The sequence below is a fragment of the Acyrthosiphon pisum genome, chromosome A3 (genome assembly GCF_005508785.2).
Source record: "Acyrthosiphon pisum isolate AL4f chromosome A3, pea_aphid_22Mar2018_4r6ur, whole genome shotgun sequence".
NCBI lineage: Eukaryota > Metazoa > Arthropoda > Insecta > Hemiptera > Aphididae > Acyrthosiphon > Acyrthosiphon pisum.
Window position 1 is genome coordinate 10773873 of NC_042496.1, and position 23901 is coordinate 10797773.

Consider the following 23901-nt stretch of genomic DNA (forward strand, 5'->3'; position numbering starts at 1 on the left):
AAATTACATATATTAAAAACCTAGAGTAACTTTAGTTATTTTGTGTGACTGTATAATATTAGTCGTGGGTACTTGGAACTTTTAAAGTATACTATTATATATCTATGATATTATCATGGTTTGTTCTTGATGTATAACGCGTTATAAGTATGGATATTGTAATGGATATTGTAATGGATATTGTAATATGATTAATTTGGAATTTATTATAGGTACCTATTATAGGTCAATTTTTTTTTTAATACCATAGATAAGTATATAATATGTCTTATACATAGACTGACAAACCGTCTCCACTCAGAATCGTTTTTCTTATACAGTGATATTATATCATTGAATTCAAATTTAATACTATCCATTATACAGTGACCCACTTGTAACCTACTGTACAGCACAGCGACATCCACTTACCCACCTTTTTATAAGATGAACACAAAAATATAGTTACAAGAAAAAATATTTATTTATTGTAATACATCAGTGATTAGCTGTTTGTCTTATTATAATATAACTGAGAAATAAAATAAAATAAAATAAAATAATTTAGAAATAACATTTATAATTCACATTCACTGCGTGTGTGTTACGACCACATATTTTTTTAAATTTTCGAAAATGAATGATCGGCGATTGGATAATGGATCGTAGTATGGCTTTGTATTGACTGAAGCAATAAAAATAAAATTTATGTTTGACAAAAAAACCAAGTTTTATGAAATATACTACAAACATGCATTTGTCACAATCTTATAATCACAATATGCAATAATATTAATTTTATTCAATATAATATGTAATAATATGCATTTTATCCAAAATATGCAAAAACATGCAAAATAAAAATACCACCATTTATCTCATCATGAGGTGATTCGTGGACATTACTGACAAAATCAATAATCAGAAGTCGCAAAAAAAACATGCTGTTGCATATAAATCTTAGCCCTGGTCGTAGCTATAGCGTTACATAGCAGTTTCGTTGTACATACACACTACTGCTATAACAATAACAATTTCATTACTAACATAGCACTAATAAAAAATTGTGTTTATTGTGGCCGGTTTTGGAAATTCAAAAAAATGATAAATGTCCGTCAATGTGTTAATGGTTTTTATAATAATAGCTACAATTAAAAATGTAATTTATTATATTAGGTACCTACATATATCATATTATAATTAAGTACTATAATACATAAAAAAAACCCATCTAAAGAATACATTTTTTTTTTATTATTGAGCTTAAGCCCGGCTACTTAAGCCATTAGCTATTTTTGTTTTGTTTGTAGGTTATTTGTTGGTAGGGGGAGGAACACGTGTGTGTTTGTTTTTGGCAGAATTTTTGATTTAGGCATCCAGGTATCTGCCATGCCCGGGTGGAGGATGGCGAAAGAATAAATTATATTTAATATAAAATAACGTTATTTATTTGAGAAACGAAAAAAATTGAAGAATTTAGGAAAAACTGAAAATAAAACAATTGTTAATCGATAAACATGACATATTGAATGGTAATAATATTATAAAGTCTTAATATCATCACATAATATTACACACAATCACTAAGTCACTTTTAATTTTGTTCTCACACTCTAATGAAAAACCAAATGTACCTAACTTTAACCATTTAAATAAATTAACTGCTCCATTCACTGAAAAAATTCAAAAATAATATATTGCCATGAAGTGCCATTGGTGGATGTCTTCTTTTCAAAACAATCATAATATTAGATATATTATATTATACGTAATAAACCATTATATCACAAATGCTTATTAATATTTATAATACTAATGTCTAATGTTGTAATATGGATTGTATATTTCAAAAAATAAAATAAAATGCTGGCATTATAGAACAATAGTATTGATACTGTAGACCGTGATTGTTTCAACTAATAACTAATAATATAATCTCTTAATAATTAATAATTTAAATAATTAATTTTCAGACAAATTAAAATAATATAAAACTTGTAGAACTATATGTCTATATTATGTACTCACAAATTGTAATTAAAAACCTAGTAGGTACAATCTGCAGGTACATATATTACTATATGAATAAGCTTTAAATTTAGGTACATTTAATTTTTCTAACATAAATATTAAATATGTTTGTGGCCTGGATACACGTTTTTTTGTTACTGACCCATTTTTCGTAAAATTTTGCTGTCGTGGTTTATTATTAACAAAAACATATTTAAAATTTATAGATTTTCCACGTAGATGAAAAATATCGAGTAGCACTCTACAGGTTTTTTTATGATTATAATTTTTGTTATTATTGTTTAACCTTTAAACAAAATATAATAATATAACATAATAATTCTTAATTTTAATAGTATACTTTGCATAAAATGACAAACGATTAGAATAAAATGTAACACAGTTTTAGATAGAAAACATTTTTATTATTGGTTCAAAACAAACAATTAACAAACGTAGCTCGTGTTGCAGTCATCGCTCCTACGCTCTTGTCGAGTTTCACGACAACTGCCGGACTTCCCTATACATGTGTATGCGGCACGGTGGTAATAAATGATAAAAATATAAATGTTAAGATGGTCCATTAAAGCAAGAAATATAAATATATCACATTTCACTTCGATAGTCTGACATATTTATTATCTGTATTACTTAGGTACTTGCTAAAATATATATCCACATATGGTATATAATATATTATATTACACAGTAATATTGACGACTGTTTACAATTATTATATGTGACATTACTTAATGACCATAAACTTAAAAATATGTTAGTATGTTTAAAGGATTTAATTCGACGCCTTAATTTAAGTGCATATGTAATATACTGAATTGTCTGCTTATTGGGTCAACTATTCGTATACTATAATACGTCATATTATTTTATGTATCTATGTGTAATTATATTATTAGTATTCATATAATTATATAGATCTAAATTTATAGGTATTTGGCAAAGTTTTTGTGATCCAAACTATAAGATGTGATCTGAACTAAGAGTTTTAGGGAACTTGCAATTAGTAAATTACACACTCAGCTGGTTTGACTACAAACTTAACTTAGTAGTTAGTACGTATTATATTCGTATCCATAGATATAGGCATTTAATTCTTGTTTCCAGTTTATTCCTTTGCCTATTCTGTACAGAAACTATATAAACATACTTAATAAATTATATCAATGATTACAACTTAATTTCTTTAAACAATTTTAGGTATGATCCCCTATGTAAATCTATTAATGCCACTTAATTTAATTACTTAAAAACATCTAAAATGCCATTATATTATCATTAATTATGATTTATGAATATATGAAGATGCCACACGGCACACTTTGCATTTTATAATAGTTAAATTCACTCTAATTTATAAAAAAACATAGTCATGTAATCGATTATTAAACATAAAATTTGCTATTTTGTAGAATTGTAGGACGGAGATACTATGCGAGTGTGTCTTCACAATATTAGGACTCAAACATATTTTACCAACCCTATTAAAGTTTAATATTTTTAACTAGTTTCAGAAACATGTTGACTATTATAATTTGATTAATCATTCATAAAATTCATAGATTATTTTAATTTAATTGTAAAAATACCTTTATATTGTGATAGCATTAGAAAAATTCGAATTGAGTGTTAACAAATATCCATGGAGGGTACCATCGCTGGATGATTTCCCTCATCTTGTGCTTTATGTGTATTATGTCAGTCATCTATTTTACTTATTGTGTCATGTAATACAGATTGTAAATTTTCTAAAATAATAATTAAAAAAAAAAACAATTATTCATCAAAAATAATTTTAAAAATAAAACTTTTTAGTTTTTACTCAAATGTGTAGGTATGTAAAAAAAAGTTTGTTTGCTATAATAATTTAGTATCAGCAGTTCCTGGTTTTAGAAAAAAATGAGCTTTATAAAACTCTTGTAATGGAAACATGTTGTTAACACAATATGGATATAACGCACATGATTACAATTAAAATTTAAAAGTTTGAATAATATTACATTCCGGAATCATGAGATCACTAATTGAAATCCCTCATTCCCTCTATACTGACTATACTGCGTCATTAATTTAACCAAGGTCTTAAGAAATTTAATTTTTAGATTATTATTTATTAAAAACTCTATTTAAACTGATTGTTTCTAGAAAATATTATTTAATAAGTTCAAGACACATACAACAGACCAAACGACATCGGACATACACTATAATATTATATAACACAGACTAAAAAATAAAGATAAACTGATATTTTCGTTTCACATAGTTATCATAAACACTAAACATGAATTTTTAAATCATATTTTATTATATTTACACTTTACAGTATACCTACTAAATATTGACTATAGACATTAGACATTATACGTATATACCTACTCGTACTATACTGATTTTTAGTATTATATACACTATATAGACGTTTGAATAAATACAATTTGTCATCACTCATCACAATATCTTTATCAAATCTGATAAAACGATTAGAAACGCGCCACGCGCTCTTTTTATTACAATTTTTACGACTCGTTGGTTGTGCTTCCCAAATGGACTTCAGTCTTCAGTGTTTATAATGTTTATATTACATTTGAGCTAAGCTTATAATATTATAACAATATTGTTATTTATTTATTATCTTATTGATAGAATAAACATTTTAGTATTTTTAAACATGCGTACAAACTGTCGATAATTGGTTGATAAACGAAAGGTCCATTACTATTTTTGAGCGACATCACTACTAAAATAAAACAATAATTACTATTTGGATTAGTCAAATCATCATATTATAATTTTGAGCAAAGCGATTAATACTTGTATTAAATAGCGATTAATATTTATAATGGGAATATAATATAGGTACTAGTAGGCCCGTGCGCAGTACTGCGTACAATATTACAGAGGCGTGACGAGGCAAAGTATTAATAATCAATGGTAGTATGTTTGTGAGCAGGGGCGTAATTAAGGGGATGGTGAGGGGGATAGATCCCCTCCCAGAGCCTTGATGATATTATATATACTCACCAATGTACTTGAAAATTTAATATTTTGTGTGTAAAAAAATGTATATCTCCCCCAGGACAAATTCCTAATTACGCCACTGTTTGTGAGATATGTAAAAATATTTATTTTTTTGTATGTACATTCCGAAAACTATAGAGAGATCACGTTAGGTGTTTGTTTATTACGTTTTAATATTGAATATCCGAAAATTAATTTGGAGAAGAGATTATTTTCTACATCCTTTGGTCGTTTTCGGTTGTTATATTAGCAAAAATGTGTTTGTTCTTTGTTAGATGTGAATCCATTAGACACGATTGTCCATGGTGAATTTTTATTCATTTAAACGTAATTTTTTAACGAAATAGGGCATTTTAACAAAAGAAACGTCAGATGAATGTTAAAATCGGAAACAATAACGCATCGCTTGGTGTGCGGATTAATGAATATGATGCAGTATTCGTTGAGAAAAAGGGATGTTGCCATCAGAAATGATATATTATATGACTTACACAACACTGGTTTTCGACAAAATCAATTTTGTTATTTTGTTAAAATTCAAAAAATATTTAGATACCATAGATCTTGAATTTGATCCACTACTGCTTGAATTATCATTTTAAAATAATGTGTTTTATATATTTAGACTAATTACTTCATTATAGGTATTTAAAATGTTTTAGTTATTTTTTCTATAAATGTCGATGAACAAATTATTCTCGATAAAAAGCTTAAAAATGTATTACGTTGTTAGTGGTTACACGCATAAGTTGTAGGCAACTCAAAAATATCGTAAATACTAAATACATAGGCACATACAATTGATTTCTTTGCGTAATACGTAGAACTTTGTTTTAAATTGTTGATCTTCAGCTATAAAAGTTGAACATTTTATAAATTTTTAACTACTAAATAATTATTTTCAATTTAAATTTAAACTTAAATGATTATAAAAAAAACGCGCTTATGTGTTTTTAATATTTTTCATCTGCTATTTTAACAATATATCAAGAGCCTTGTATTAATTTTTCACGCTTTTCGACCCAACAAATAACATTTGATTGTTAAGTATTAATTATAGAAAAATAAAACTAAAAAAATTTAAAATTTAATACATCTCTAAACAGCTCAAAACAAATCAAAATAATTTTGAAAATTGTATCAAGTATGGGAATTGATAAAATAAACACATGGTGTACATTTTAAGTAACTACGGCTATTCGTTTTTGAATTACAAAAAAATAAGAAAATCGCTATATAAAAAATCGAGTGAATACCGAATATTGTAAAAATTTGAACTTCAAACGCTTATAAAAATTTAATTTAACTTTCTTAAAGACATTTTTTTTTTTTTTTTTGATAAATGTAGATAATTTTATACCGTATCTTGTATTAAATCTTAAATTAAAAAAGGAACATTTTTAGGAATTTCTAACTCAAAATAATTTGCAAATTTTCGTGATTTTTACGCCTTTTGTCAAAATTCAAACTTTAAATGCTTATAAAAAAAAATTATGACTGGATTTTTAATATTTTTCAAATACCATTTTGTAACAATATATTAAGTGCCGTGTATTAAAATGTCAAGGTTTTACCCAACAAATACAATTTTATTGACATTCATAGAAAAAAAAAACTAAAAAAATTTGAAACTGAAAATGTCCGTTAATTAATAGTTCAAAACAAATCAATATTTTTTGAAAATTGTATCATGTATATAAAATGCTAATTTAAACATCCAGTGAAAATTGCATGTATATACGGTCATTTTTTTAAGAGTTACACAGAACCAGAATCGATTTTGTATAATATTATTATGCAAGCTTCCTGTAGCCAGACTTCCTAAACCGGGAATATTTCTAAATCATCCGGATGATATTTATATCAGCAAAATATCAATATGTATTATGTATGGTAATTATAAATAATCAAAAATATATCATAAGCAAAAGCTATTAATTAATATTTATTGCCGCCCTGAAAAATTTGCCACTTGGGCCCTTTTTCCTTTTTGAACCCTCGCCCGCTCCAATAAATGGACCACTGTTTGCCGCCCTCCCCCATAGTGAGTGACCTAACCTATTTACAGAGTAAACACGACATTTTGACCGGCAGCAGCGATTCCAGCATTTGACACAATATTATTATACCTATAGCCCATAAGTATGATAATATTAATATATTATGTCACCGAAAACATCATCGCTCATCTGTTATCTAAATATATAACTATTGCAGTGTTTTTCGAGGACTACGACGACGCGACGGCCATCACTACGTATTATTATTTTAAGTCTAGTTAGGGGTTTTTAACGAAATCGGTGGCGGTATGCGGCGTCGACCGTCGGACATGCACACAAGGGGCTCGTTTGTAACTGCAGTGCGTGTGTTCACGCGTGCGTGAGAGCGTGCGTGCGTGTGGGTGCGTGTGGGTGCGTGCACGCACGAGTGAGTGAGAAAAAGAGAAAGAGAGAGTATGAGAGACTGTGAGACGGAAAGACAATAATAATAATATTTGTGTTGTATAATAATATATTATACGACCGTGGTGGGGCGGGGAGAGATACGCAGATCGCCGACGCTGCACTCCCAAACGTCCGGTCACCCGTCGTCTCGTCTCTAGTCTCTCGTCTCTCGTTTTACAGTCCGCTGTATAACGCATCCGACAAAGACGTGCACGGTAACACGCTGATCGCTACGCAGCCACCGACGGGCCGATCGTCGACACCACCGCGAGCCAGACCGGCGCAGCCACCGCCCACCGCGCATCACGGCGGCGAACGTACGGGCGAACCGCGGCCGCGGTGGTGGCTGCTCCATCGCGATGCCATCGCTGCGGCCGGCTGCACTGTTGGCGATGCTGGTGCTACTGACCGCCACTCGCGATGCACTTGCAGCGCCTGACATCACCATGTCCATACACAGTGACATAGCTGGTAGTGGAACACCAAGCTCTTTCACGGTCAATCAGGTCAGTAGTTAAGGCCTAAGGGGGTGCCTGGTGGCTAATAGGACAAAAGCCTATCTGATATTCGCATAGGCATAGAATGGGGGGATCCAAGGGAGCTATATCCCCCTGGTATTTTGTTTAGCCCCTCCCCCCCATTTCGTAATATTTTTTAGTTGCGTTTTCAGTATATGAGTTGTGTACCAGAAATATAATAAGCTATAGCCCTCCTACATAATAAGCTAGCCCCCTATATAAATTCATCACGCTACGTCTATGGATATTTCTAAGACGATTTTATTGTTAAACTTGTTACAATATTATTAGTTTATTTGGTGACACATTGAACACGTAAATATATTATTAGAATCATTTCCTTGCAATTCAAAAGACATGTTTATGATCCTATAATTATGAAAATTCGAATTACTCTAAATAGACATTTCTCAGAAATATCTTTTACCGTTTTTCGGTATGGTGTATTTTAATGTATAGTATTGTAAATATTATAGCTCGAAACTTGAGACTTCTAAATGTTTCATTACACCACCAGTAATCAAAATGTCCGAGGAAAATATCATCATAAACAAATTTAATTTAATTAAAAGTGAAAAAAGTGAAATGTATATAGATGACAGTAATAATGTCGCAAAACATGGTACCTGACACCTATCAATGTTTATCAATTATTATACAATTCTATTATCTTCTTGGCTATTTTAAATACCTACCAACTCATTTTTCTAAAATCAATCGATATTTTGACAAAAAAACTTAGTAGGATAATATAAATGAAACTAATATTCAAAAACCAACTAAAGTTTAACAATTGTTACAGTTTTAAAGTTTTCTGAGTAAGTTTTTTACTTTTGATGAATAACCCAAAATGATTTATAAAATGATAATTATATATCATAATAATGATACATTATAATGACCACGTGGACATTTCTGTGAATTCTAACTGCCGCTAATTGCGTATCTCTTCTAGATTCTGGCAACTATTTTTCATTCCCGTTATTTCAATAGTTTGATATGAATTCCTATTAATATTTTACTATAAATTACACGTATTTTGTTCATTGAAATATAGATTAACAAGAAAGCTACGTTGCATTCAAATAACAAGCATATAATTTTATAATAAATGCACAATTACTTTGTTAAAAATCATAGAAACAGTTATTAACCTAACCTAACAATTAACGTCATAAAATAGTTTTATTCTATGAATAGATTAGCATTTTATTTTAGTTACTTTTGTCACTTTAAATAAGTTCACAGCGTACATGCTTAATGAAAATTTATTTACGTACATTCAACTGCCAAAAAATGAATAATAAAAAAAATTCACTTGGCTCGTATCCACAGAGAACGTTTGTAAAGGTTCAATACATTTTTGATGAGGAAGAACGTTTGATATAAATCATAACAATTAAACAAGTTTTCAATTAGAATAAATAGACTATTGAGTTTAGCCGGTTTTGGATGTAAATATACAGTGCTCGACTTGGAAAAATTAAAGTAAGACTGTTTACTTAAAAAAAATTAAAAACAAATTCACCACTTGTTAAGCATTATTGAGCTACGGGCCCACATCTCCTAATAACCCTTTTAAAACATATAACAATATAAAACATGTAACAAATATTTATAAATAATTAATTAAAAAAACAAGAAATAGGTAATGACTGTATGTATACTTATTATAAGTATACATTAAAACTATAAATAATAACAAACTCAAACGGATAATTTAAGTAAACCAATTAATAGTTTAGTAATAATTAGTTAATATTAACTAATTTATAGATCCGCGGTAAATGGTAATGAAATAATTCATAAAACAAACGATGATGACATCTCGCAAATTTTGATAAAAATGCAAAATTAATGTAGCATGATGAAGCGTCCCCTACGTCCCCCTTAAAAATAATAGTAGGGGTAAGCTAAAATTTCTGAAAAATTAGTCGGGGTACTCCGTCCCCCTGCATACCCCCTCCCACAAGTCGAGCACTGCAAATATGTAATTCTAATGATTGACAAGATGCAAATTCGAATATAATATGTACAATGTACATATTATGGTAAATCAGAGCCTTTGCCTACATAAACTTAAGGATACAATAATATTTTTGAAACTACTTCTAATATCTAACTATAATATTCTATATATATATAAATAAATGTGAAAATGAGAATCTTTTATTAACTCACGAGTAAAACCTCCCAATACAAAAATATTTTTGAGGGTATAACAAATTAGTGATCTAAACATTGTCTGGCAACAATTTAATATTCATTTTGATTTACAGTTCAATATGTTTTTATTTTTAAGTCAATAATATACGGAAAATAATTCTAAAAATATAAAATATAAAAAATAAAACCGATATGTCAAACCTTCAAAAATATTATCTTCTAAACATTTTTTAATAGGTGATTTTTCTTTAAACTTTCCTAAAAATCATAAAAAAAAAGATTTTACATGAATGCGTTGAATATATAGGTTCCTTGCGCGTGGATCTGAGAGAGAAAAGAAAATATATTGAGATCCTCTTAAACTACTGAGATCATCTGGACGGACGGCTAGCGTGTTCAGGATTAATAAATTAGTGACTTATAAGTGGTGGCTGGTGAATGGTGGTGAGTTAATATGAATTATATTCATGTATGATGTTATTTCAGAGATCAAGGACTATGGAGTAATTTGGTTCTTTTAAATACAACTTAGTCGGTAAACAAATGCTATTTCATATAGCTTGTGGATATATTTAAAAAGTATTGTATATTTGTAGGTACCAATTAGAAACTAATGTGGGTTGTAAGACTAATAAATCGGTTTTCTTGTCTACGACGTAATATTATTGGTCAACTGATCCAATGAAATGTCTTAATAAATACTAATTTATACTAAATAAGATTCATTTAGATTTCAGATACGTGATTGTTATTAACGATTGATATTTTAAGTCTATTACGGCAAACGTTCTTCAATGATCCGAATCGAAACTCACATTATTATACATATTAATCTAAAAAGAAACTACATTTTATAAATTATCCATGAATTTTAATTATAAGATAGGTAAATGTTATAAATTTACTTGGGTATCTTTTTATCTTCTAATCTGTCTGTTGATCAACAAATTAACTTTATATTGCAAGTCTACAGACTCCGAGTTTAATGACTTTTACAGTTTTTTCCTATATAGATTTTTTTTTGCGTCTTGAAGGAGTTTCGCAGCTTCTACTAAGACTCTCCAACGGTCCCTGTCATGGACATCTTCTATTACTACTGATTAATCAGTTATTTTTAGATCATTCACCTATATAGTTATTAATTTGATATTATTAAAGATTAGGTATATAATAGATTCAGACTCATTACAATTATAATAGATTAGTTATAATTTTATAATTAGTTAAATTAAAATAGTCCCGTCCATTCCCGCAAACATAATTCAAAAATATGTATAGGGCATTGAGTAATATGGGTGATTGAAATATACAATGTAGGTACCCTGTTTTCGCAGACACGTGGTATATCAAAATAGCTTCATAATTATCTACCGACTATCGTATAAAATAAATTAAGAACATTGAACGAATTAATCATGTGTAAAGATCCAGTAATCCGATAATCAATTCATAAATTATTAAAATTTTAAATATATTGAGATTAAGTCTATGTTATGATTAGGTAGGTTATAAAAATGTTTTCTATGATTACCTATCATATTTTATGATATTAATATTTCTCTCACTAAAGCTTCTACACATAACACATATTATACAAATACTAAAACTATAATTACTATATTATTTTTCTTATGAAAAAGAAAATTACAAAAGAGTATCTATTTAAAACATGATATCGTACAATACTTGTAAGAAAAATGTGTTATAAATTAAAATCAAACAATAATGTGTAATCCTAAAATAAGCTTTTGGTTTAAAAATATAATCTACCTAACATTACATTGATGTGATATTTTTTATCGGATTAAATAAATATTTAATCAATATTTTCTTTCAATTATAATTAACATATTTATTACTTCATTCAAGAAACTTATATATAAGTATATAACACCATTCAGTTATTTATTATTTATAAATGTTAAATAATCTAACAAACAAATTAAATAATTATTAAAAATCAGATTTGTTAGGTTCATGAAAGATGACACTGAGATGTTTAAACATGCTTTTATATTATTTTAAATGTATCAAACTTTAGACGAATTAATTTTATTATATAAGGCTTATAGTATTAAAAAAAAATATATTTTTTTTGTTGTTCAGTAAAATAGCATTTACGCTGAAGAATAATTAAAATTTTAAATTTAATTTAAGAAAATAATAATATTAATAGATAATACTACAGTAAACTCTCAATTATCCACGCCCACGCATATTAGGGTAGCACATCAATGGATAAGCGAATTCATATTAATGTACTTACAGACATACAGTATTGAATACGTTGTATATGAATACCTTTTTTTTAATACTGTAGATATTAGATACAAAGACCACAGATAATCGGGAGTTTACTGACTACTGTATTATAGCAAAGGTGACCAGCGATAAGAGCCATGATCGATCCACATAATATGATGAAAAACATGTAAGAGTCAAGAGCCGGAAAAAAGGTTCTCAATATCGTAAATAAGATAAGATATCAAATAAAATAAAATATGTAGAATGTGAATCAATATAATAACGTAGAATAATGTCAGATTACATTTTGTAAGGGAGAATTTTCTCTTCATACAATACCTATTATTATGTTACCTACTAAAAATGTTTTGCGTCTCACGATAAGACGCGAGCTGCATGAGTCTAAGACGAGGGCTGTGATTTTGCAACCCCTAATATATAATATTTTGTATATTGTATACCATCAACTATAGTTTATAATATAATTTGATTATTATTACCGTCTGCTAACTGAGTACTGGTTATATAATTGATATAATGATATCCATTAAACAGTAACGGTTTAATCATCGAATTTTCTGGGCTGATAATGAGTGCTAAAGAGTAAAGCTGATATATCCTATACGGCTATACCTACGTTTCTCATGATTTAAATATAATATCTTAACACTCACGGCTCACACTATGAATGAAATCGCTTTGTTTCAGGTCTATACTTTAATATCCAATATCGAATTCAGACTGAGAGATTTGTCAAATACGTTAAGACGGGACCAACATACGGAAAGAATAAATTCCAGGATAGACGTGATGTTCAACAAGCTCAGTCATATAGAAGTATCCAACGAAATGTGGTTCGATAAATTTCAACAGGTATAATTTTAATAAAAGTTTATGTATTTTTACCATTAATATCTAGCTGTAGGTATATATATATTAATTTAATTAAATTACCATACTTGATCTTCAATATGAAACAATATGAAACACTTATATAACATCTCTACTTCTATCCATTTTCAGTGTACACTGTGCACAATGCACTTTAGTACTATACAGACTGAATTTATCTTACTTAAAAATGTAAAAATGTATGTAATGTATTAAGTTCCTCAATTGAACCTACAATCCACATCACAAAATATTTTTGTTTTAAAAGTTGAACCGCAACGTGTGGGGACTACTTTAGCATAACTTCCCCAAATAACAAAATATTGGATTGTTATACTTGAAAATTATAAATAAATTAAATGGTGTGTTAGAAAGAAATTATTTTCGACATGAACTCGGTGAACTATCCTATGATATATTTATAGAACTTTTTCAAGTATTTTCGAAACTAGTATAAAAATGTCTATAGTCTATTGAACATAACTTATTTAGATACATCAATATTTTTAACAATCAACAACACAATTTATAAAATTAAAAGCAAAAAAAAACAAACTTGAATTAGGTAATATTGAAGATTAAGTCTGTAATATTGTGTACCTATCCAAATTAAATTTAAATTATATTGCTATTAACTATATCACCGTGTCGTGGTAAATATTTTGATAATAATATGGTTATTTCATAATTTTTACATTTGGTGACTTTTCAGACGGTAATGGAGGAATGTGGTCCGAACCACATGACCAGACGTCTGGACAAGGCTCAGCAACAACTAGAGATAACATTAGAACACATGGAGACCAATCTACAGACCGTACAAAATCATCAGGTCAATATGAATAACGCACGGATACGTAAAACTAATAATAAATACAGTCCACTTTAACCGGAGAGTATTTTATTTCTCAATCTCCATATTATACACTATAAGTATATTGTATACTTATACATACCTTTTCGTTACATAATATACGCTATACGCATATATATATAATATACATATAATATATAAATTATAAACATAATAAATATAGAGGTACTAAGGTACTAAGGTTATATATTATAATGTGTATTTATATTTAATACTATAATGAATTAAAAATCAATACAGGGCAATGATATATAAGTAATGAAGCAATTCGTTATTTCATCTTGGTTGGTGAATAACATATATATAATATTAAAAATAAGGCATTAGGTACCTTTGATTTTAAAATTTTAAATTGTGTTATAATAGATTAATGATATAAAAATATTACTGAAAAATAATCGGTAGGTACCTACAACATTGTAAATAATTACTGCATGATATTATAATATTATGTTGCATCGAAGTAAAACACACTGTGTATTTATAGATGATAAAACATGGGCATTTTAATTGGGTGGTGTTGAAAAAATAGAGAGGAAAGGGAAATAAATAACTCGCTGGAAACATGCGTTTGTAATCAGTCGGTAGCTAGTCTTAACAGGCAATCGGCCAAAGATGAAACGAAAACGATATGTTATTTAACGAACCGTCTCGTCCATTTGGGCTGTGTTACAGAAAGAACTGGAGAAAGAAATCAAAAAAGTGGCCGACAGGCAGACAGAAATGGCCACGGACATTCAGACCATGCGAAAAGACATGAGTTCTGAGTTTGAGAATCACAATTCCAATCAGATTACTTTCAAGAAACAGTTACAAGTAAAAAAAAATAAATGAACGTATACCTGTAATTGAAGTTATTGAACGTTTGAAACAATTGATTTATTGACCAGGTGGACGTTTAAAAATATTATAATAAATTGTAAAAATACCATTATTGTCATTTCATAAACGTTTTAAAAATAAAAACTCGTCGATAGCATGTGTAGAAAAGTAACTAAGTAGGTATTAAAAATATTTGGTAAACATTTCACATAGCTACATTTAATCATTTTTGAACTACAAGAAAAAAACAAAATTGATTTTGTCGAATGTGTTTTCGGTTTTCCCGATTATTTTGAAAACTAGTTTATTTTACTTTTGACCTCCCCAAGTACCAATTACATTAAATCTGCGACCAGATATGACCTATATAGTGAGAGATTATATCGATTGATTACTGATTTGTACAATTTATAGTAAAATTCAACTGCTCCAAAGTAACAAAAAAAAAATAATACTCACATCGTTATAAAACCAATTCATTCATCGCTCCGTTCAGATTCTAAAATTACTGCCATATTATATGATCGTGGTTTTAGTGGTATTTTGATTTTACAGGACACTGTTGCAAATTTATCTCAACAATCCAAAATCACAGACAGATCAATGAGTACCTGTCCGTGTAATCAAGACAGCGATTTCAGTCAAATTCCGGAATCAACAACTATTAACCGACTGTCCACAACGGTACCGTCCTAATACTATTATAAATAGTTATAAAGTTAACCTATGCAATATCTGTCTTATAAGTCTTGAATATTTATTATCAGTTGCCTAGTTAGAATAGAAATTTATAAATTCGAAATCTCATAACCAACGTTTTTGTAAACGATTATTATTTATGATATTTCATAGATAAGTAATATGTACAATGTGCTCAAAGATCGTTCAGATCACATAAGCATAGAACTCAAGGAATTGGTGGAGAATACTGACAAGTATCGGCGGAGATTGGACTCTGATAGACGTGGCGTGATAAACGAGTTTTTGGACAGTAAGAATAAAAATTATTATATAGGATTAAGGGGACGTTACAGTAACATTTATTGTCTCCGTCTTACAAGTGCGTGACATAGCAACTTTTACGCTCAACAGAACATATTTATCTCCGTTAGTTTAAAAATCAGAGTAAATTCACCTCTTATACAATTTAAAGGTAAGATTATTATCTAGACAATGCCGTAGGCTTTTTATTATATTTTAATTTTAAAGCGAGTTATGTGTATTTTAAAATTGTAAACTGTACATCTTAAAATACTCATAACTCGCTTTAAAATTAAAATATAATAAGAAGCCTATGTCATTTTCTAGATAATAAACTCACCTTTAAATTGTATAAGAGGTCAATTCGCTCTAATTTTTAAACTAACAGAGATAAACGTGTTCTGCCGAGCGTAAAATTTGGTATGTTACGCACTTGTAAGACGAAGATAATAAATATCTCTGTAACGTCCCCTTAATGAATATTATAATAACAACCCAAAAATAAACAAATTTTTAAATATTAATTTTTATAGATCATACATTCATATTTCATACTAAAGAATAGGGCACATTGAAAAGGGCAGTGAAAATGTTTACCTTAATATTAGGTATACGTATAACTATAAGTTATCTACTGTGAACCCTCAGAATACTTTAAAATAAAAATTTAATAATATCTGTATATAAAATAAGAACTTAACAGTGAAAAGCACTTCAATTAGTACTTGGTACGTTTATAATAAATTCTGGTCATCGTTGGCCGTTGGGGAATTCGATTACTAAATTAGATTTACTGTTTGTTTTAAAAATAATTAATTATTTAATCCCCTAGATTTTTGTTTATACCGGACGATGGACAAAATTGTCACATTTCCACATCCTTTTTCTAATTTTCAGTTATGCACCTAACCTATCATAAGCTACGTATAATATTAAATTGTTTTGTACATCGTTCATGCCGTTTGATATATTTTTAAATTTTTTTAATCATTATATTATTGTCATAGGCGCAAATTGGGGGGGGGGAGCTTAGCTAAGCCCCCCCAAAAAAACCCTAGGACATACTATTTTAATATGCTATATTGCAATGGTCTGCTTGCCTTTAATATATTCAGCCCCCCCCCCCCCAAGCTAAAAGTTGAAATTGCTCCTATGATTATTGGTATTATCAACTGTACCTCATATTTGCTTTCAGTTTTAGGCTTTAGCCTATCACAGATAGCTGAAACATTGAAGGAAAGAGTGGAAATAAAAAAATAAAATGTCTTCAGTAGGTTATTGTAGTTTAAAATAAACAAATATACAATAACTGATATTAATTGAATACATGCATCATATATTTAATATCTTCAAAGGATCATGTCCGGTTATATTATTAAAATTAAATAGGTAACTCATAATAGTAAATATTGAAAATAATGTCATCTCTGGCAATCGATCAATGTAGTATTAGCCACCAAATATTATCTAATATTGTGAAAGTTTTTTTTATTTTAAATATATTTAAATAAATGCATTTGTTATAGGCTTCTTGGAAGCGGCTATCGAAAAGATAACAGCGATTCAGAAAAAATCAGAAGACGAACTTGAAGCCAAGTTCAAAGAGCACTTGCAATTACTCGTAGATGGACAAAACTTGTTCATGGACAATTGTCACCGGTTGCAATCAAATGAACGACAAATCGAGAATGATATGGTCGATATATTGGAAAGGATATTAGACCGAATTGATAACAAGTGAGAGGGATTGGATTTTTTCATAACTTCATTTTTTTATATGGTTAAATGACTAAAATGTATAATTCAGGTAATGAGAGCGAATATTTTTATGTATCAATAATAGTTATTATAATTTATAATAATAGGTACATAAAGAGGACGTTGTACCCTATACCTAGGCTCTAGGTACGCCTATGCAAACAAAACTATGAAACTATAAAATAGTTTAAATATTTTATATTTTTTTGTTATTTTTAAATTTATAATATAATATGAGCATTTTTAAATATCAATATTTTATATACTTTATTTTTAAAATTTAAAATTGTATTTGAGAGTTTGTAGAGGTAAAGGAGACCAAAGTATGGCTGATAAATATAGGGAAATAAGAAATTTGTTTGTAACAGCGAATTTAGCCTCCGTTTACTTCTATATTTCAAAATATCACTAAATATTGACAAACTTTGAATATACAAGACAATCATAAGGTACCTTCTTTTGAGGTGCTATCCAAGTGTCAAACCTTCAACCTTCTATTTTCTAATACCATCAGATCAATTCAGTCATTTCAATGATCCAATATATTGCATTGTTCCGCACGCGATCCTTGATAGGTAGGTAATAGGTATCAAACCTTGCGATTTATAATTGCAGAGTTGCTTAAAAGTACAAAAACTAGCTACTAACTAACTAGACAAAATAATTTATAAACGTTTTCACTAAAATTAAAAGCATTTTATTTTATCCACTTATTTGTAACAACATCACTACCAAAAAGCACACCACGAAGATTATAACAAGAATAGATTGAAAACACCCACTACTTTTGTTACGTTACTTTAATGGATGATCATCCTCATCATGTTGTTAAGTCATCATCAATCAGCACGTATTTTAACACTCAGTCGCCGTATACACTGTATATTCTCCTGTATTTTAGGCATATGTATAGAGGTATTTGTTTTGTTGACTAGGTAGGTAATTACATTTTTAATATATTATTTTTATATTATATTTATATTATATTTAAAATAATATTATATATTAAAACACACATATTTCAAGCAAACAAAATTATGGAATAAAATGTCCTCGCTGCAATCAGTACATAGGCAACATTTTATTTTACCTCTCCTACGGTTTTCTCATATAGACTACAGACATTTCTCTTCACACAACGCACTATTTAAAATTAAAATGTTGTATTTTTAGGAGTAAGTCCGAGAGCACGACTCTGGAACAATTACCGAAAACCTTAAAAACCCAAAGCAGTCTGGAGGAGAAAATGTTCGCGGAGCTTTCAGAACTCGTCAAGACTCAGTCTGACCAGGTGACCAGAACGGTAGCCTACTCCACCAACCAAGTGTTAAAGTTACACCAAGACGTAACGAACATTTCTAATGCGCTGATGGCCATCAACAATGGTAAACTCTGTAATTTCACCATGTCAACGACGGTAAGCTTTGGTTTTCATTTGATTATCGTATAGACCTATGACTGTATGACACAGGCAAACTAAATATTAATTGTAGGTACCATTAGAGCTCAGTATGCTACATAGGTACATACAGAAAAACATAACATAGGTACCTACTCTTCTATGCAATATATTTTTATTCAATTTTATTACGGTAATGCACCTGTGGCCTGAGTTATTAAGATAAAAAACATAATATAACAGTCGTCGGTCATACAATACTATAATAGTATATAATAGCTAAATATCAGTACTATCTGGTAAATTACCCGTAAATATCCACCAAGCTCTATAATAATTAATAACTTACATAATAGTGGGTTTTAAACTCCTGTTTACTTGAAAGTTTCAAAATATGTATTATATTGTAAATATTCTTTTGTATTATGGCATTTAAATAATATATCATGTTAGGACAGATTGGTCGTAAGAAATTGTAGTATGGTTATAAAATCTTCTAACAACCAATCTCGTATTTCAGGACATCAATGACAGACTACCCTTGCACAACATCAACAACAGCCACAGCAACAACTCATTGCATTTCAAAAACAAGTCCATCATCGAAAAACCTACATCGGTGATGCCAAACAAGAACCGTTCTCCACATGATTAGAATAAAACAAACCATGTAAATAGTCCTATATAATATGAACTTATGTCATTTATTTTACCAAATTAATATTAATATAATAGTATATAATATACCTATTATTGGTACTTAATAAAAAAATTAAATTAACAAAGATAATGTTGCAGATCATTCACTTTAAGTGGATGTATAATGTGCCTGTAGTACTAAACATGTCTGAAACAATTTTATTTTTATCAATCCTACAAGTTTTATAAATTAAAACATCATCATTTATAACCAAATATGATTTCATCATTATAAGTTATTCATCTTAGAACTTCCCAATATACCTACCCTAAACGCACATAATATATTTTACAGTTTAAATTATTATTTATAATAACAATTAATAAATTACCTTTCCTAATTACAATAATGTATAGTATGTACCTATGCATCAACAATTATCAAGAAAACTTGCAATCTTATGGCAGATTTATTTAGGTATGAATTCGAAACCAAGGCAACAGTCAGAAATGAACACACATACCAAAAAAAAAATATTTTAAAAAATCAACTACAAATTACTAACTCTTCAATTTATATATATATAAATATATTGTTTATGTTTAACTTGTTGTTGTCATTATAGAAACGTCATAGGTATTTTCAAAATGTTAGAAACCAGTACAATAGTCGCTGCTTATTGGACTCAATTTGGGACCAAAGCATATGAGTCGATAAAGTGAAAAGTTCAAAAATATAAAATAGGTTTATACATATCTAAGTATTGTAATGAAAAATTTTAATTTGGCCATGTACTGATAAATATTTACTACTGTATATTTCAAATTTTCAAATGAATGTTGTCATTCATAAGGAAAACATTTTTAAAAATTAATAACATTAAAAATATAGGACTAAAAATTGAGGAAATATACCCTTAAAAGTATGCATTAACACCATTAAACAAGTGTAACGAGTCCAATAGGCAACATTTCCTATGTGAAGTATATCTACATGTAAATCAGACTCAGCATGTTTGAGTCCAATAAGATGTGACAATTGTATGCACCTAGTTGGGTTATATTATACTCTAAAGAGATAATTTTTACTTTAGTAATTAATAAAGTTCAGTTTTGTCGTTTTGGTAAAAATATTTTTATTTTTTTTTTTAATTTCAACTATAATAATTATGTTTGCAATGCGATTAAATAAAACAATGTATATTGTGATATAATTTTAAGTTATTAAGTTCATAAAGATATTTAATACCATACAAATATTGTTACCCAATGGTATATTATGTTAATTTTTATTAAATAAATTATGTGTACAAAATAAATACTTAATAGTATCATATTCTCTAATATTTACTTGGAAATTTGTATTACTACAGTTAGACTAAGTTAAACCCCTGGTGTAATATTTCTACCTAGAGTAAAATAATATTATATGAATAAATGTATAATAAGTAATAACTAATAATTAATATGTATGAGACTAAAATTTAAAACTAAGCCATAGATAGTTGATGATTTTTAATCAAAATAAAATAAAAAGTAAATTTCTCTGAATACTTTCCCTAACAGCACCCGATTTGAACATAACTATAATTCAGAAATTAGAACCATTTGTTCACAGCAAATCAATTGACTATTTTATCAAAGTATTATTTGGAATTTAAAAACTTATACTCGCACAACATAAGTGTGTCTTAATATGAAGAAACTGAGAAAAGTATATACATGTCAATAAGCCAAGCATTAGGTGACTAATATTATGCATTTTACCTTATGAGCTTTAATTAGCTTGTAATCTTATGGAAAATGTGACATGGACAGAATCTGGTTTAGAATTATATTTGTTTTGGTAAGTTATTGTCACACTGCACAACATAAAACTTTTGCATTTGATTTTAGATTCTGAGGGGAACGATGAATGTATTGATTTTACAATGATGTGTTTTTTTATTTTTTTTTTTGTGTCCATGTACACGATAAGTAGTCGAAATAATGCTTCGATTTTCAACTTCAGTATCTTGTTCGATTGGAAAGTGAATATCGTTGGTGCATTGGGGAGGTCAAAATTTAAAATTCCCAGTAATTTTCAAAAGCGCCAAGAAAAACCAAAGAAAAATTAAGGAAAAACGGGAATTTTTACGCAAAATCGATTTTTCACAAAATTGAATTTGGTTTTTGGTGTAACTTTAAAAAAATGACCATAGATACATGAAATTTTGACTGAATGTTTATATATTAGCATTTTCTATACACCATAAAATTTTCAAAATATTTTGACTTATTTTGAGCTCTTTACGGACATTGTCAGTTTTCATTTTTTTTTTAGTTTTTTTTCTAAAAATATCAATAAAATTTTATTTGTTTATCAAAAAAGCTTGAAAATTTAATAGAAGGCTCCTAGTATATTGTTTCAAAGGCAGATGAAAAATATTAAAAATCGTTAGTCACAGTTTTTTTTTATAAGCATTTAAAGTTCAAAAAATGACAAAATATGGAAAAATCACGAAAATTTGCAAATTATTTCGAGTTAGAAATTCATAAAAATTTTTCTTTTTAAATCTAAGATATGAAAATGTAATACAAGATTCCTTATAAGATTATCTACCTTTATCAAACAAAAAATATCTATAAGAAAGTCAAATTAAATTTTTATGATCGTTTGAAATTCAAATTTTTACAACAATGGATATTCACTCGATTTCTCATGTAGCGATTTCCTTATTTTGTTGTAATTCAAAAACGAATAACTGCAGATACATGAAAATTTTACTGAATGTTTATATTAGCATTTCCTATACACCATACAATTTTGAAAATATTTTGACTCTTTTTGAGCTGTTTACGGACATTTTCAGTTTTCAATTTTTTTAGTTTTTTGTTCTATAAATATCAATAAAGTTTTATCTGTTGGGCCAAAAAGTGTATAAATTTAATACAAAGCTCCTGATATATTGTTACAATATCAGTTGAAAAATATTTAAAATACATAGGCACAATTTTTTTTTATAAGCATTTAAAGATCAAATTTTGACAAAATTTATCAAATTTTAATTTGAAAAATTATTTTGTAGTTAAAAATTTATAAAATGTTCAATTTTTGTATCTAAGAATTGAAAATTTAAAACAAGATTCCACGTAAGTTATTAATTCTGTTACCAAAAAATCTAAAAAATACATTTACCCAGTTTATTTTTATAGTCATTTTAAGTACAAATTTGGACGAAATTACATATTAAAAACCTAGGATAACTATTTTAATTATTTTGTTGTGATTGTATAATATTATTATTCATGCGGGTACTTGAAACTTCTAAAGTATACTATTATATATCTATGATAGTACCACGGTTTTTTGTTGATGTATATCGCGTTATAAGTACCTAATAGATATTATGATATGATTAATTTGGAATTTATTATATGTACCTATTATAGATCAATTTTTTTAAAATACTATAGACTATAATATAATATTATGTCTTATACCTAGACTGACATACCGTCTCCGCTCAGAATCGTTTTTCTTATACAATGATATTATATCATTTAATTCAAATTTAATACCATTCATTATACAGTGACCCACTTGTAACCTACTGTACAGCAGAGCGACATCCACTTACCCACCTTTTTTTTTTATTGATCTTTAAAGCCCGGCGACTATGGCCATTAGCTGATTGCAAAAACTTTGTCAGTTATTTTTATTAAGCAACATGCATAACATTTTTTAGAGTTCTCAGATATCCACTTATCATAAAAACTTTAAGTCAATATTACTTTTTCCATATTTTTGTAAGAAAATTACATACATATTAGTTACCTATTATCTATAAATACAAATTAATAATAATAATAATAATATTTATTTAATGTTCTTACAAAAAATTAGCTGGAACCGGTACCGAAATTATCTGGAACCGGAACCAAAATTATCTAGAACCGGTACCTTTATTTTTTTCATCAAAGAACCAGAACCGAACCAGAACCGAACCGGAATCGTTATTTTGTTTTTGGAGAACCGGTACCGGAACCGATACCGATAAATTCAAAACGTTCCAGTCCCTGATCTATAGACCAATAGGCCAGTAGGTATTGACCAGGGACTCCTAACCCATTTAAATAATTTAACCATATAGATC

The 23901-nt window shown here is 28.2% G+C and overlaps 1 protein-coding gene across 1 annotated transcript; it reads left to right on the forward strand.

The window, feature by feature from the left end:
* Positions 1–7602: 7602 nt before the first annotated feature.
* Positions 7603–20041, forward strand: LOC100160209 (myosin-8). Its single transcript, XM_001945763.5, has 9 exons — positions 7603–7979; positions 13110–13274; positions 14005–14124; positions 14842–14982; positions 15544–15672; positions 15841–15979; positions 17496–17706; positions 18901–19144; positions 19647–20041. The coding sequence occupies exons 1-9, from the start codon at positions 7833–7835 to the stop codon at positions 19779–19781; spliced, it is 1431 nt and encodes a 476-aa protein (XP_001945798.1). The 5' UTR covers positions 7603–7832; the 3' UTR covers positions 19782–20041.
* Positions 20042–23901: the final 3860 nt, after the last annotated feature.